This window comes from Macaca thibetana, chromosome 9 (assembly GCF_024542745.1).
Source record: "Macaca thibetana thibetana isolate TM-01 chromosome 9, ASM2454274v1, whole genome shotgun sequence".
NCBI lineage: Eukaryota > Metazoa > Chordata > Mammalia > Primates > Cercopithecidae > Macaca > Macaca thibetana.
The window spans coordinates 99,793,382-99,810,383 of NC_065586.1; the positions used below are offsets into that span (position 1 = coordinate 99,793,382).

At 54.0% G+C, this 17,002-nt stretch overlaps 1 protein-coding gene across 5 annotated transcripts in view; it reads right to left on the bottom strand.

The window, feature by feature from the left end:
- SH3PXD2A (SH3 and PX domains 2A) overlaps positions 1-17,002 on the bottom strand; it is a 250,807-nt gene that overhangs the window by 45,993 nt on the left and 187,812 nt on the right. For all 5 annotated transcript variants that reach the window (XM_050804906.1, XM_050804904.1, XM_050804905.1 and 2 more), the window contains one exon: positions 12,814-12,945. In XM_050804906.1, coding sequence (XP_050660863.1) covers positions 12,814-12,945 — 132 coding nt within the window. The remainder of the gene's footprint in view (positions 1-12,813; positions 12,946-17,002) is intronic.

The window sequence follows — 17,002 nt, forward strand, 5'->3', positions numbered from 1 at the left end:
TGGGAAAACAGGATTCCCCAGTGCACACAAGGAGATATGGGGCAGTAAAAGGGTCAGGCAAATCCCTACCCCGATACCAGTGGGGTTCAGGGGAGCCCTCCAATGTTTGGCTTTTGAGACCCCTGCACCAAGCCTCTCTTTAAGCGCCAGAGCTATTGCTTTCATGGATCTTGTTTAACTTGAGAAGGACGGGGGAGGGGGCCAAAGAAAACTGCATTCTTCCCCATCAAAGCCAAGAGTCTAAAGTAATACTTCTGGTTGTAACTGATCCTGGCCTGTTTGTGATTACGGGCCCTTTGCTTGCTTTCTGGCAGGGCGGCCCTGGAACCCCGCAGCCCAGCCGACAGGGAGAGAGACACCCTCGCTCACTTGGATAATCTTGTCCTCATCTGACATAACCAAAAACGTCCATCAGCCTCTCTGCTTTCAGCAGTTCTCCAGGGCAACTCTTCAAAACATTACTTTATTTTAAAAAGGAGGGGAAGCCACCCCAAAATCCTATCATGAAATTCCATGACATTCATCATGTTCTTTCTGTTCCCGGCACTGTCCTAAAAACCACGAAAAGCACCAGCTGGCCCACTGGCTATTGCACATTACAAGATCAGATCGTCTTTTGCTTCTGCCCTACCTCCTACCCTTATGTTAGGGGAGAAAACACAGATCCCCCTCGCACGCACATGCACACCCTTTCGCTGCCATAGTACAGAAGTGGCTCAGGGAAGCTCGAGACTATTTCTCAGCTGTTCCTTCTCCAGAAATTTAATCTGTGATGTATTTGGCTTCACAAAGCCCATTCCAAAGGTGTTCAGGAGTCCACGATCCCTGTGATCATCATTGCAAACCCAAGGACGTTTGTAGCCAGTGACCCATTTGGCTGCGGGGGAGAGCTGGCTGAAGGTTTGCCAACATGGTCAAATTCCCCTTGCCTGCTCCCTCTGAGCTGAAACTGGCTTGTTTTCAGGTCCCTGGGGGTAAGAGGGAATCTTAGGAGCTCCAGAACGACAGAGATAAAGTTGGCTTCTTGCCCAGCTTGGTAACAGCACAATGGTCAGGGGAATGGGTGGCTTGGTGTCTGGAAAGCAACCATGGCCGCTGTCTCCACTCCTAATCACCCTTCCATGCTGTGGATGAGCAAAGCTGTGCTCAGAGAGGTGGAGTGGCTTGCCTGAGGTCACTTGGTTGTTTGGTAGCTGAGCTTAGAGTTTGGGTTGACCAAGCTCCTCTTAGGCAAAGCCTGGCCTCCCTCCCACGATGGTACGCCACTGCTCTGCCCATTAACATGACACTCTGAGCACCATGCCAAGTGGCTATTCCTTGACCCAATGCCTCGAGCAAGAAGTGAGTGTCTAGAACTGGCAGAAAGCCCCACCAGCGCACAGAAAGGTCATTTGGCCAAACCAAGCATGGGAGACTCAAGTAGCCAATGCTTCAGGTGCTGGCTTGCGGTCTCAAGTGCAAGACCCCAAGCCCTGTATCCTCGCCACACCTGCACGCTACCCCTGATCACAGCAGCTCAAGATCCTGCTGTAATCAAAAGATGGTGAGCACGCTGAGCAGAGAGAAGGCTGGGGCCTGTGAGAATGCCACTTAAAAGTACAGAAAACAAAAGAGAAAGACATCATGTACAGAAACACCAGAGCTGGATGCCTGGCCAACCTCAACAGCGACCTCACCCCCTTCCTGGGGGAAGGGAGGAACACAAGGGGCTGAGGAGGCAGAGCCTCTGGACCTGACAGGGGACTCACAGCCAGCTGTAGGGCAGCCCCACCTTCCCTGGAGCGCACCATGCTTCCCTCCCAGCCTGACGCCAGCCCCCAGAAGCTTTGCTAGATGGGGAAGTCTGCATTCTCCAGTTGGGGCATGTGAAGCTGATCTTGCGGGGAGAGGAGAGGGGAGTTAGAAAAACAAGGCTCTTTAAATGCACAGGGGCGGTGCCTTTGCCTGGCTCCAGGCTCTAGCCCTAGTAACAGGCCGAAGGGACCAGGCCAGGTGAGCAGCAGCTCAGCAGTGGCAGCAGCTGGAGAGCCCTGCTTCCCCTCCTCCCATCACCTGGCACCTGCCACATCACTCCAGGCCTCCTGGGACCTCAGAGACAGCCACCACTGCACCAGCAGCCCGCAGATGTGCCACAGCCCTGCCTCAAACTCACTACGATGCTGGGCACGTGGCTTCACTCTTCCAGGCCTCCACTCTCCCTCAGCCCCTCAGCACAGTGGGGAAGAACAGGGGAAAAGCTTTCTTTGTCTATATTTAAGGCCCTTCAAAGCCCTTGACCAGCTCCTCCAGCTTCTCTCAGGCAGCCCCCAGGCACTGTGGCTGGATCACACCTGTCCACTTCACCCTCCACACCCCTGCATGAATCATTCAGGTTTACTCTGCTTGAAGCACCTTCCTCCTTCAGCTTTGCCGTCCACCTGAGGCCTGCCCCTTGTTCAAGGCCTACCTTCTCCAGAAGTCTTCCCCCACCCACCCAATCCAGGCCCTGTCCCTGTCTCTGAGCAAGCTTGACAATATTCATGAAAGCTCACAGTACCCAGAGCAGACTATGCCATTCTTCTGAGTCCTGTCTCCAGTCTTCAGCCACACCTTGCTTTCTGCCTTGCACACTGTAGGTGCAGAGTGAAAATGACTGACTCACTACATCTGGGCTTTTTACCTTGCAGGTAAAGAGACAGCCCTAGGATGCTGTTACCTTCGGCAATGGGAAGACAGGGACAGCTGCCTCTTGTCCACGTGCATCCTAGTGCTGGGCATGCCACAGGGCACACAGTAGGTGCTCATGTTTGTTGACTGAATGAGCAAACCACATCCTGTGGAAGCAGCCCCTGCATGTAGGATTTCACTGAGGGCTGAGATGTGATGAATGCTGGGGTAGGGTGCAGCATTCATCACATGCAGAAAAGAGAGAGGGTGGCAGGTGCAGAAAGAGAGAGGGTGGCAGGTGACAGGTCTTCCTTAGGGGGCGTGTGTTTGGGGGAGTGGCCAGGATGGGTCTGCATAGTGAAAAGAAGAAGGCAGTGTAGGCTGCAGCGCTGACCAGCACCACCCTCACACCCTTGGTGCTGCCCACCAGGTAAGCAGGCTGACCCACCCACGTAGACCAGCCCCTCCCCAGGGACCTGGTGAGCCAAAGGTGGGAACACTCATGCAACTCTCTTGCGGGAAAATGAGTCAACATGCTTCTCTTTCCTTTCAGATTCCCTCTGACCTGCTGCCCCTGGCCTTTCTCCTGCCCCAGTGGGGCTTTAGCACAACTGACCGCTGCTTTCCTGCTGTCTGTGGCCGGGGAACTCATGTGGTGAAGCATTCTGCAGTTTGGCTTTGCAAAGAAGTGAAATCTACAATGCAAGCATCCAGATCTCCAAACCCCGGTCAGATGGCAATGAGTGAAGCTCATACCCCACCTCCCAGCTGTGCAACCTTGGGGCAAATCACTTCACCCCTCTGGGCTTCAACTTACTCCTTGGAAAGACAGAATGCCAACATCCATCCTGCCTCTTGCCAAGATGTTTTATAGACTGCATGGTTTTATATCTTGTAAAACATAAAAATACTGTGATTCAGAAAGAGATCACCTTTTAAAAAGTCCAAAATTCCCCCCTCTTAGCTAGCACAAGCAGGCATCTCTCCAGGTGGCCGTGACCTCCTCAGTAACCCTCCTGGCAGGAGTGTGGGAGAACAGAACATGCAGGCTTCTGGCCACTGTCCTTAGAGCTTTCCAGGACGTGGGGATCCCAGGGCAGCCTGTGGCACTGCCAACGGGCCCTGTCACGAGAGGAGAGAGGGATCTGCTATCGCACACCAGTCTCAAAACCCACCCACAGTTCACTCGCTTTACGGACAGTCCTTGGCAGACTTACTCTGAGTTTGGCCTTTGCTCATTTCCCATGGTGCTCCTGGGCCACTTCCCCACAATCTGATCCAATAAAAACTCAGGGGAGGCAAATGAACTTTAGCCTGAGCCTGAGAGATGCCCAGCTAAAAAGGGGAGTGTGGAGCTGGGGCTGAGACAGTTGGATGAAACAAAACCAATGATAATCATACACAGCATATTTCAGAGGGAAATGAACTCAGGGCTCCTATGAGCCAGAAGTTTCCCTCGGTTTCCTGGGATTCCACAGCTCAGCTCCCAGGACGGGGAGCCCTGCTGAGCCCTGGCTCCCCCAGACTTTGCAGGCCATCTGGGTAAACTGGGTCACCCCAGCTACGCCCCCACAGTGAGGCCAGGATTCTAGGTCAGCACTGGAAACCCAGAGGATGAGGTTATGGAATCTGAAAAGATGCTGAGAGGGACGAGGGCAGCCGTCCCCCACTCCCACCAGAACAATTACAGAAAACCCAACTGCTGAAGGGTGTAATATCACACGGCCACAGGATAAGCTGGGGAGAGAATGAGGAAGGGGCATTTTCCCAACCCAAATTCCCCAAGGTCTTGAAAAATTATACTCCCCAGAAAGTGTTTGCTTTACACTTTGCCGAAATCTGTTATGTAACAGTGGAGAAAATGTGTGGGGTGATCTTTTTCCCTGCGCTTCAGCTGGGGAGGAGGGTGAGAGACCTGTCATTTCTACTGGGGACAAAGGCAGTGTCTGTGTGCTGGGGGCAGGCAGAGGGTCTCCAGGGCTGCCACTCACAGGGTACCTGCGCAAAGGTACACCTGAGTCAGAGGAGGCAAGACACCTCCGTCAGCTCCGCTGCAGGGCTCCAAGCAGGCACGCAGTGACAGCTATACCTAGAATAACACTCCTCGGCCTGGCACCCGTCTCTGCCCTTGCTCACTCCTGCCCTCCCAGAACCAGTGAGCCTTCTGCTGTTTCCTGCATTCACCAAGGCCCACCTGTCCCCAGCTTTAACAACACCTCAATGGCGTCTTTCCTGACCACACCCCCACCGCCTCCCTGCTGCTGACCTCTCCACAGCGCCTGCTTGTTTCCTGACTTGTGCTTGTCAACACCTACAATGACTTCCTTGGTTTACTTGTTACATGTCTCTTCGCAATATTTGAGCCCCATGAGGGCTTTGTTGGCCTCTGTCACTTCTGGATCCCAGTCTAACACTTAGTCAGCTCATACAGATTTACTGATGGCCGACCAACCAGCCATTGGAAGACTGGCTTCAGAGGCCCCTCGGTGTTCAAACTTGGAAAAACAACATTTTGGAGATGCTCACGGGCTCAGTCAGTAGAAACCTGTTTGTCTCCCAAAGGGAAGGCGGCCAGGTGTTGCCCTGAGGCTACAACTGGGGTGAGCAGTGGTTGTCACTCTGGCACTTCTGTGGGACTTCCAGGGCTGCATGCCACACCAAGGCCACCACTGACCCATATATATTGCTGAGAAATAACTATTCAAGGAAAATGGGCTTGGAGGAGTTTGGGACACGAGAGGTCCAGAGAGCCAATAGGTCCACAGAGTCATGCCACAGCAACTGGACACTAGGCCTGTCCAACCTGGGCAGGGTGACAGTGTGGTGGAGGGAGCACCCCCAGGCTCACTGCCCCACCTGCCTGCCTGGCAGCTGGCTCCACGCAGGTGGCTGGCAGCACTCGGCGTTGACAAGCCCTTGGATGCCTCCCTGACAACAGGCCCTGCGGATCCAGCTGGAGGAAAGCACTATTTGCAGAGCCGCCCAGCCCCTGCCACACCTGTGCCTGCCACCCTCCTCCCCACACAGCCTGGAGGGCTTGCCTCAAGGCTCAGTCTTCTCAGGGAGCTCTCCTGCTCACCAGCTTCCCGAGGCCCTATCCTCCCACCTCCTGCTGCCCAGCTCCCACTTTTCTTCTGCTTGGGGCACCCAGATGCCTGCTGTGCAGTCGCGGCCCCACCACGTCCCATACTCTTCACTCTGCCTGTCTAATCCCTTCATTCTCCCAGCCCTGCTCAATGCCTCTGACTCCTCCAGGAAGCCTTCTCGACTATGCTTGTCTTCACCCCCGACACTTCAGCTCTGCACCATGCAACAGGGCTACTGAGGGACCATCAGTGTGGGGTTGTCACGAAAGCCCCTGATCCCATGAGGCCACCAATGGGACCCTGACTTCTGTCGCCAACCCTTCTTCCTGCTGGAGTCTGTTGATTAGGCTGGGACAAGGATAGCTGCCCAAGCAAGAACTCCAGGGGAGTGAGTCTGGCCCCAGAACGGGTTGTCCTGGTCTCACTACCTGACAGTAAACCCTCTGCCACTATAGCCACCTCACAGACCCTCAGGACTGACAGTCCTCAGATACCACCAAGTCAGTTCTATGACCAGACGGGGAAATCGAGGCCACAAGAGAGAAACTGGCCCCCTGCAGGCCCCAGGGTTGATCTGTGGCAGAGCGGCCCCAATCAGTGGTCTTACTATTGGCTGTCACTTATTGAGCACCCACTGTGTGCCAGGCCCTGCATGAAGCACTAAATTCTTTTTGTGTTTATTATTATTATTTTTTATTTTTTGTAGAGACAGGGCCTTGCTATGTTGCCCAGGCTGGGCTTGAACTCCTGGCCTCAAGTTACCCTCCCACCTCAACATCCCAAAGTTTTGGGATTACAAGCATGAGCCACCATTCCTGGCCCTGAATTCCTTTTGAATTAGCATACACCAACCCCATAGCTGTGGGTACAATTATCCCCATTTTACAGGTAAGGAAACTGATGCTGAGAGGACCCAAGAAACTTTCCCAGGATCACCACAGGAAGTAACCAAATCAAGATGAAAAGCAGGCTTCTCTAACACGAAGTCCATATTCCTAACTGCTAGGCTATCCTGCAATCTCATTCTCAACATAATCTTGATCCTGGAGTGAATAAAGCTGAGCGGAAGGGCCCGAGGCTGGGCTAGCATGCCTGCCTCTGCTCCTGGCTTTATCCTCCTCGGCCCTTTCCCCTCCAGCCAGCTCTGTGAAGTGGGTAACAGCTGTACACTAGAGATCGTCTTGGGCCAAAAGGGACTCTGCTGATGAGACTGATAGAGCAAGAACACACACACAGGCTGCACTCCAAGAGAAGGGCTGTCGGTGCACAAGGCTTTCTGATGGCTAGGACAGGACCTCGTGGGCCAGGCACCACCTCTGTGGCACCACATCTAAATGGAGACTGGTTCATTGGAGCCAGCATTCTACTGTTGTAGAAATAAGCATGTTAGTTCAGTAATAAACCTGCCCTTCTAGAAACAGCCTAGCCTATCTTTGTTGGGACACTTCTTTTCCAGGAGCAGGCGAATGTGGAAGTCTGAATTATAATAGTAATCAGGTGGTTACACAGTAAGCACAGAATCTAAGCAAGATGTAGAAGATACACATAAAATCCATTTAAGACAATGCAGGCTGGGCGCGGTGGCTCACACCTGTAATCCCAGCACTTTGGGGGGCCGAAGCAGGTGGATCATTTGAGGCCAGGAGTTCAAGACCAGCTTGACCAACATGAAGAAACCCATCTCTACTGAAAACACAAAAATCAGGCAGGCATGGTGGTGCAGGCCTGTAATCCCATTTACACGGGAGGCTGAGGAAGGAGAATCACTTGAACCTGAGAGGCAGAGGTTGCAGTGAGCTGAGATTTGCACCACTGCACTCCGGCCTGGGTGACAGAGCAAGATCCTATCTCAAAAAAAAAAAAAAAAAAAAAAAGCAAAGTCTGTAAGGCTATCCCAGGCTCACAATACAGTATACCAGAATAAGCACATCAATTAGACTCTAAGCTCCATAAAGGCAGGAACCTCATGGATGTATACACAATTAGCACAAAGTATTCAAGTATTCAAGAACTGTGAAATAAATGCATGAATAAATGAACCACTCCTACATAGAGTGTATTTCATCCTTACAGAAAGCCCATGTGGTATGTATCACTACCCACTCTTAACCATCAGAAAACGGACTGATTTCTACTTATATCACACAGTATAGACTTAGATCTTAAACCCGGTATTGGAATTCTGGATTCTTCACCCTCCCCACCACATGCACAGGTACTGAACAAGTAAAATGGCTGCAGCCACCATGTTTTTGGGTAACTTTTCTTTAAAACGTGCCCACCAACAGCCTCTGCTGAAGAGGTTGGTTAGGTAACCATGTTTATACTCTGTGATGCATCTCTGGGACACAGCCTATTGGACCAGGGCTGGACACCTGATCTAACATTTGCCAATCCATTGCTGGTGAGGAAACAATCAGATTCAAACTTTGAATTCTGAACTCAGAGAACCAGAGGTCAAACTCAGTTGTTGGGAGAGATCTCAACTGAAAAGTCATGCAAGTCTGGTCCTGAGAAACCAGTGCCACTCAAACAAGCTGCTGTCATGGTCGGGCGAGAGGAGAAGGCAGGCTGATCTGCAGTTGGAAGAGCACAGCTGTGCTTTAAATCTGCATGGTAGCTGGGTGCGGTGGCTCACGCCTGTGATCCCAGCACTTTGGGAGGCCGAGGTTGGTGGATCACCTGAGGTCAGGAGTTTGAGACCAGCCTGGCCAACATAGTAAAACCCTGTCTTTACTAAAAATACAAAAATAGCCACCCGTGGTAGCAGGTGCCCGTAATCCCAACTCCTTGGGAGGCTAAGGCAGGAGAATCGCTTGACCCAGGAGGTGGAGGTTGCAGTGAGCTGAGATCATGCCACTGCACTCCAGCCTGGGCAACAAGAGTGAAACTCCATCTAAAAAAAAAATCCACATGGTAAGTAAGACAGACAGAGAAGCTGCTTTGGCTTGTGCTGACTTTTGGTTCCCAGTCCCAACCCCCTAAGGCTGATTTACTTCTCACCTCTGGGTTTGGTGAGATTTTCCTTTATTGCTTCAATAATCTCTTGAGAAAGTCTGAGTGAATTTCTGTCCTCCACTCACAACTCAACTGGGACTAAAGCATTGACCCTAGAGGGGAGTAAAAATTCTCAAATTCTTCCCAAGGTTTGGTTTTCTCCCTTGTAAAAAAAATTATGGACCAGGAGCTCAAAATTCTTTGCTTCCATGGAAGTATAAGAACTCCCAATGTATTATGCTGGCGCAGGAAGTAAGCAAAGACTCAGAGAAGAAAGGTGAGGCAGGAAAAATTTTGTTGACTCATCTGCCCACTTCTTCCCCTCGCCTGCAGTCCTGAGAAGAAGGAAACAATCCCAGGAAGTTAGATGCAGCTTTGCTCAATGCAGAAATCAGAGTGACCAGGACCCTGATGTCATCGCGCTGCCAGAAATTATGCCTGCTGGAGAGGGAAGCCAATGCAGTATTTGAGGCATATGAATGTCCTCAAGAGGACATTCTTTAAAACCTGCCCACCAACTTACGCACTGCTGCTTATGTCAAGGGTAGAGGGGTTTCCAAAGACAAAGTAACAATGGCGGCTGCATGCCCTGGTATGGCTTGCTTGGTGGCAAAGCTACCAAAACTGTGAATCTTTCTGCTCTATGTATTCCTGTTGATCAATGGAGAAAAAGAGTCCTTTTCTGATCTGGGCTTAGGCCCACTGGTTGATCACAAATGCTTTCCTTAAAGCTACTGAAGTCCCACTTTGGGTTTCTTTGACTCCTGTTCTCTGGAATAGGTTTGTTCTCAGTCCTAAGTACACATCACCTTCCTCAGATCCTCTCAGCTGTTTCCTGTCCCCAAGTTCAATGGATCAATGAACAACATGAATTCCCACTAGCTGGAAGGATGGATGCAGAGACAACCTTCCCCACAGATGTTCCAGGGAGCTCTGCAGCTATCTCACCCAGCCTGCGTCTCTCCTCAACCTACAGCATCGCCAACTTGGGCTTCCACCCTTCCCACCTGGGATGGGTCCATTCTCAGCCTCCCTGCGTGGCCTCTGTTGAGGGGAGAGATCTTACTCTTGGACTCTAAGGCAATTACTTAGCCTCTTAGCCTATTACTTCAGCCACAAATTGGTGAAACTGCCTTCTACTGCATGGTGTTGTTTCATGATATCCCAATAGAATGATGTATGTGAAGCATGTGGCCTGCCACTTGGTGTTTACTGACTCAGAATCACCTTCCATGCACATCTCTCTTCAGACCAGTGAGAGCACAGAGGGGCTCTGATGAGCAGGCAGAGTCAGAGGTGGCTGGGTCCCCCTGTGGACACTCTACTTGAGGCACTCCCAGCCAAGTGAGAGGGGACACCGGCAGAGTCCTGGCACCCTGTGGGCAAGGCAAGGCCCAGGGAGGTGAGGATGGTGCTGGCTGGGGGCCACTGCCCAACAATGCAAATGGAAATGCCTCAACACACCCACTGTGTCCCAAGGTCAAAGGCTTCACAATTGGGTCTTTGTTCCTGAGTTCAAAAGCCTCACTCACCACTCCTTCCAAAACCAGCTTGCAGGACGCACAAGACGCCTCCTCTCCCCCACCGTCAGGCCTCCAGCTTCCCTGAACGGGGAAACCACCCTCCCAGAGATCTGCAGCTTGGCTCTCTTCCTTTCTCCCCTCCACCCACTTCATTTCTCTGGTTAGGCTGGTTGTATACTGGTAGATAGCAACAGATGGGTTTGAAGAGGCAGGCACAGCAGTCCAGGTCCTGTGCAAACATCTGCAGCTGAGCAGCTGTCTCCACTAAGGGTAAAGATACCAAACTCCCAGAAGTAGAAAAGACACGTTCAGGGAAGCTCTATCCGACACCTAGGGTCCCACCACGTTTCCCAGCCACGGAGTTCAGACCCGAGAGAGAGCTCAGGGAGGTCATTTGCTCCAGCGCCTGCTTCCAATCAGTCACAAGCTCACCTCCATTTTATGGAAGGAATAACTGAGGCCCAGAGAAGTTAAGGGACGTGAAGCCCCCAAGCAGGTAGTGGCAGGTAGAATGCGGCTTCTAAGAACAGTAGCTCCCTCACACGGTCTGCGTGCCAGACTGGCCTGCTCTGGCCACAGGTGGCCGTGGGCAGCTGGGGTGCCTGGGCCACCTCTAACAGCCATCGGCAGCTCCTCGGGAGAGCAGGCGTCTCCCCCTTTGTCAAAGTTCCTTCCCCCAATCCCAGGACTCCAGCGTCCCAGGGTCCTGTAGATGGGACAGGAGGGGAGAGGGCACACCCGCCCTGGGAATCCTGGAGTCTTCCAGCAGGATGACTTCCTCTTGTATGCTGTCTCATCTTCAGCCATCCTGGCCAGTGGCTGGCGGCCCCCAAAGACATGTGGGCTCACTACCTCCTGCTGCTCGAGGGTTAAATAGCTATGGTGTGACAGGCAGGCATGGTGGGAGAACCATGGTTCCTGCAGAACTTCCCTAGCCAGAAGTTCTGAGAAGAACCAACCACCTTTCCTGATGCAAGCTCTACAACAAACATCCCCCTCACCTGAGGTCTCCCATGTCACCATTAGAGATCCATTACTTTGGGTCTTCAGGTGCTGGGGGTTTCCAGAGTCAGACCCCCATGACATTGCCAGCTTCCTTTGGGGGAAGGGAGGTGGCGCCATGAGCATGACAAAGGCTGAGGACAAAGCTGCCCAGGGAGGAGCCCAGTGTGGGCACCTGGGACGAAGGGTTGAGGCCTCACAGCAGGGACATGGCTCTGCCAGGGAGGACTGTCGCTGCTGACCACCTTGGTGATGACTCCAGGCACAAGGGCAGACACAGCCTGACCTGAGAGGAGAGTAGGCACTTCGAAGACCTCAGAGCAGGAGGGCCACAAGTCAGGCCCTATATGCATATCACAGCCCTGCTCCCCGGAGCCACCGGTGGCAGGAGCCTGCACCCACCTCCCCCAGGAGGCCCACTGGGATTTCCTCAGCATCCCCACAGCTCCTGGCCACCTGGAGGCACAGGGTTCTGCTTCGGATCTCAGGAGACTCGCTTCCCCGCAACCTCCCTGTGTCTCGGTTTTGTCTCTACAGAGCAGGCACTGCCGTCCTAAGCATGCTTTGTCTTTCCTTTGGGGTTTAAACACTGGCAAGGCACAGAGTGGGACTAGGAGAGGAGAACAGGCTCCTGCCCTCTGGAAGTATCCACCAAACACCATTCAGAGAGGCTCTGAGCACAGGGGCCTTCCCTGCAGCAAACTGAAACTGAAACAAAACACCCCAGCAACCCATGCAAGCCCTGGGAGGCTGTGGGCTGATGGCTGTCCTGGGCTCGAGTCCCATGCCTGGCTCTGTTGGGGGCCGAACAGGCCTGGACTGACAGGCTTGGGCTCTCCTCTCTTCACCTGCCACGACTCCTGCTGCCAGGGACACCAAGGTACCTTTGCACCCTCCGTGGCACCCTGAGAACCAGCTGCCCTGGGCAGCTGTCCGCACAGCCCCTGTCAGTCTGGGACCTTGCCCGGCCCCGGCTGGGCCTGGCTGCATCCCCCTCACTGCGCTTGCTTTCCAGGTCCTGGGGCCTCCAGCTCGGCAGGGGGCAGTCAGCTCCCCAACCAGACCCCAGCCAACGCCCACAGGCCTGGCCCTTCCTCAGACAACACGCCAGGGACCTGGAGACCCTGGACCCCACGTTGACAGCAGGGCCTGCCTTCCCCATCAGCTGTCCTGCCCCTGCCTGGACCCTGGCTCAGAATGTGGCCTATGGAGGATGCTGTTGTTGGGCATTCCTGAGCTGAGAGCACACTGCCCCACGGGCCTCTGAGGGCACAGGGACCCCAGCAGGGCTGGTCACTTATTCCTGCGCTGTGCCTGAACGTGCATTAACACAGGCTGGTTAATTACCCGGAGCAAAGGAGACATTCTTCCACCACCAGGCAAACTGCTGGCCTGCAGCCCAAACCAACAGGGGGAAACTTCAACCGCCTCGGCCCTCTCTCTGCCAGATGGAAATAACGTATAGCTGCAGCGGTGGGGGAGGAGGGAGGAACAAAAACCAGCTTGGCCAGGGGGCCAGACCGGAACCCCAGTGGACGGCCAGCGGCCAGGGCACTCACCGCTTTCGTTCTTCTCGATGACATCCACCACCTCCCCAGCCTGGAGGCTCAGCTCCGAGTTCTCTTGCTTCTTATAGTTGGACACCACCACATACTGTTCCAGGATCATGGGCTCGGCGGTGGCGTCGGCACCTGGCGAGGGCAGAAAGCACGCGGTGAGCCAGCGGCCGGCCATGGCCCCGCGGCCGGGGCGCCCCCTGTCCATCGGCCTCCTCGGGGGTGGCTGCTCTGTCGCCAGCACCGCTCCCAGGGGCAGCCCGCAGCCGGGGCTCGCAGCTCACAGGGCGCCAGGGACAGGCCATATAGCAAGGCCCCACACCGGCCCGCTGCACCGCGGGGTCCGGGGGACATGGGGAGCCAGGGGGCCGGGGAAGGGACGGGCAGGAGGAGGAGGAACGAGAGAGGCAGAGCGGAGGCGGAGGCGGAGGCGGAGGCCAAGGAAGCTCAGGAAGAAGCCTTGTGCTGCGATGAGTTAGTCACAGCCCGGCATGAGGGAGCCTGCGGGGAGGCCTGGGGCCCACGGGGTCTCTCCGGCCTCCATCTCGGGCCGGCAGGGGCATCGGGGAGGGCGGCGAGCCAGCGGGTGGGAGGCCCATGAAGGCTGAGGCCAGAGGCAAAGGAAAGGCAAGCAGGAGGCTCCAGCCTCTGCCCCCAACCCCTGCAAACCCGAGAGAAAAGGCAGCCCTGCTCCCTCGGGCGGGAGAGGGAGAGGAGAGAGCGGGAGAGAGCTTCTCCGCAGCCCAGGCCCAGGCGAGGAGTCAAGAGGGTTTGAGGCCGCCAATCACTGGGGTTTACTCGCAACCCTTAAATAGAAACACATGAGACCCGTCGAATGAGGAGCCGGGGGTGGAGGCAGGGGAGGGGGAGGAGGCCCAGACTGTTTACTTGAAACCCAAGAAGAAAGTCCCCGCGCCAGCGGCTGGCGAGCCCAACCCGCCCCCCGCCAACTTTTCTTCAAGTTCGCTCGGTTCCTACCCCTCGGACTCAACCCAGGCGCTGCCACTGAGCCCAGGCCGGGTGCAGTCGGACCAGGCTCAGGCCTGCCCCCAGCCCTGCTTCCAGAGAGGGCCCTCTGGCTGCAGAGACTGACTCAGTTTCTCTCTGCCTTTCAGTGCCGGGGCTTGTGGTCAGGCCCCTGGCAGTTTGAGGGGCTTGAGGGGTCAAAAGATGGGTGCAGCAGAGGGAGGGCAGGCGGACTCCAAGGAGCAAGCAGTTTCTCTGTTCTCAGCCACCGGACCAGCACGACATTCACTAAGCAGGCACCAGGCAGGAAGGCAGACAGGCTGGGTGCTCTCTTAGCTTCCTAGCTGTATGGCATTGGATGCTGCTTAAACCTCTGCACTTCAACTCTTCCCATCACCATTATTAGGGTGGGCGTGGGGATAAGACACTTAAAATATGATGTGCTTTTAGCTAGGAGTGAAAAGGATCCACTAGCCAGAGATGGACTAGTCACCTCCTACAGGAAGCCTTTTCAGACCACCCCCAGCCCAAAGGGAATTCCTAGTACTTTTTTTTTTTTTTGATACAGGGTTTCTCTTTGTTGCCCAGGCTGGAGTACAGTGGTGCAATCATGGCTCACTGCAGCCTTGACCTCCTGGGTTCAAGCAATCCTCCCACCTCAGCCTCCCATGTAGCTGGGACCAAAGGCACACACCACCATACCCGGCTAATTTTTTTATTTTTTGTAGAGATGAGGTCTCACTTTGTTGCCCAGGCTGGTCTTGAACTCCTGGGCTCAAGTGATCCTCCTGCCTCAGCCTCTCAAAGTGCTGGGACTTCAGGCATGAGCCACTGCAACTGGCATAAACTATATGTCTGCCAATTTCCTTGAAGGCTAGGGGGCTTCATGTCACTAGCCTGGCTATAAAAATTGCTGAGGATCTCCAAGCTCCACAGAGCCCCCTTGGTGCTTCAGCCTACAGCCACATTTCCCACACGCCTGAGTTTGATTTGGCAAATGTGATGTGCCAGGCACATTAACTGCCCCATTTCATGCCCACAACATCCCCCTTATCTTTCCATTTCACACAAGACTAATCAGAGGTCTCTCTAGAGCAGGCAGGAGATGACTCCAGCTCCTACAGCTGCTATGAAGAACAGCACATTCACTCAGTATGATTTTGTTCAGGCCCAAGCCCATCTGTCTTTCCATTGCGGAATAACTGCCTCTGATTTGTTCCCATCAGTCTGGTTCTTCTAGCACAATAATCCTCAACTTGGTAGCACAGAATCACCCAGGGAGCTTTTTAAAAGTACTAATGCTGGGCTCCAGAGAGACAGGTTTCTTTGGTCTGGGACTCAGGCATGAGTAGTTTTTGGACATCCCCTCTGTGTCCCTATGGTGCTTGTGGGCACCCTGGAGCAAGAAACACTACTTAGATCTTTGGGGTCCTTCTGTGGGGGGAGGCTCCCTCCAACCTAGGGCAGACGGCAATGGCCACAGAACTCTAGGAAATCCCAAGGGGAGGCCTCCTTCCAGGGAAAGAAACCCACTGCCCCCGGCAGTTTTCTCCCATGAGGTGTGGGCCCTGCAGGGCCATCTCAGCCCTTTGGAGAAGCAGAAGGGACCCTGCACAGCTGAGTGTGCCGCATACATTTGCACGTGCACAGTCCCGAGCAGCCCTGCTAAAGCAGGGATTATATTTCAGGCAGAAATGCAACCAACAGCCGGGCAGCAGGGCCTGCCCCGCCTCTGTACTTAGGCGTGCCAGCTTCTGTGCCTGCCCCTGCCAGCTGGGCAGAGGCAGTGCCGGGTGCTGCACTGACAGACTACCTCCCACTGTGCCCCTAGGGGGACGGGCAGTGCCTGTTCCATGCCTGGAGTCTCTGTGGCCAACAGCACTTCTTAAGTGCACCTGGCACAAAAATGGCCATCCCTGCCCTATGAGAAATGGGGCCCCCTTTCCCAGTGTGGGGGTACTGGATGAGAAGAGTGGGAAAGAAAGGCTCCAGCAACAAACAGAAGAACAGAGAGTTCTGTGGCATGTTAGAGAGCCCGCAAGGCCTGAATGTGCCCAGATCATAGCAGGAGTGACAGCAAGCCTTCATCAGTGCTGACTTGGAGGCCCCCGACAGCATGTAGCTGCCTTGTCCAATCCTCAGAGCAACCCCGTACAGTAGGTCCTGTGATGGCCCCATTTTACGCATGGGCAAAGCAAGCCTTGTGAGGGTAAGTGAATTCCCTAAGGTCACACAGCTGGGATTGAACCCAAGCCCACCTGACACCACTGCTGTGATCTTAACTTCCGCACTGTATGTGGCCTACAATGGGCCACTGGCACCTGGTTCCCAGGGAAGGGCCCATTACATCCCAGATACCTGGGACACAGCTGCTGCTTAATAAAGACTAGAGTATGGGTTTCTTTCTCTTTTTTTTTTTTTTTTTTTTTTTTTGAGACAGAGTCTTGCTCTGTTGCCCAGGGTGGAGTGCAGTGGCACAATCTCGGCTCACTGCAACCTCCGCCCCCCGGGTTCAAGCAATTCTCCAGCCTCAGCCTCCTGAGTAGCTAGGATTACAGGTGCCCGCCACCGTACCTGGCTAAATTTTTTTTGTATTTTTAGTAGAGATGGAGTTTTACCATGTTGGCCAGGCTGGTCTTGAACTCCTGAGCTGAAGTGATTTGCCTGCCTCGGCCTCCCAAAGTGCTGGGATTACAGGCATGAGCCACTGTGCCTGGCCTAGAGTATGGGTTTCCAGTTGACTCTTGCCACCTCTACTGACCAGACCACAGTGCCTGTTAGGTGGCAGGCACTCAGTCAGTGTGAAATGAACCAGTGAAACGCGTGAACTGGCAGAAAGATGAACAGAGGGACTCACTGGTTTGTGGAGTCAATATGAATACCTCGACTCTGATATGGAAATACAGGAAAATGAGACAGCCAAACTCGAAGGGAGAAAGGGAGATGGGGAAATCGAGGTAAGGAGGAGCAAGGAGCCCCAGCTTTGTGGCCAGAAGATGCTAGGAGGACGAGCAGGAGGTGCTGGGGAGTGGACAGACATCAGCTCATTTTAATCCAAGCCAAGAAAATCTGAGGCAGGGTTTCAAAGCTGAGTTAAATCCACACCCCCACACCCCTTCCTCCAACCATTTTCCTGGAAAATTGGCCTGAGCTTCCTGAAGGCTGACTCTCTGGGACACAGGTAGAAAAGTTAAGGAAACGTTCTCTAGGTATTGGAAAGCACAGA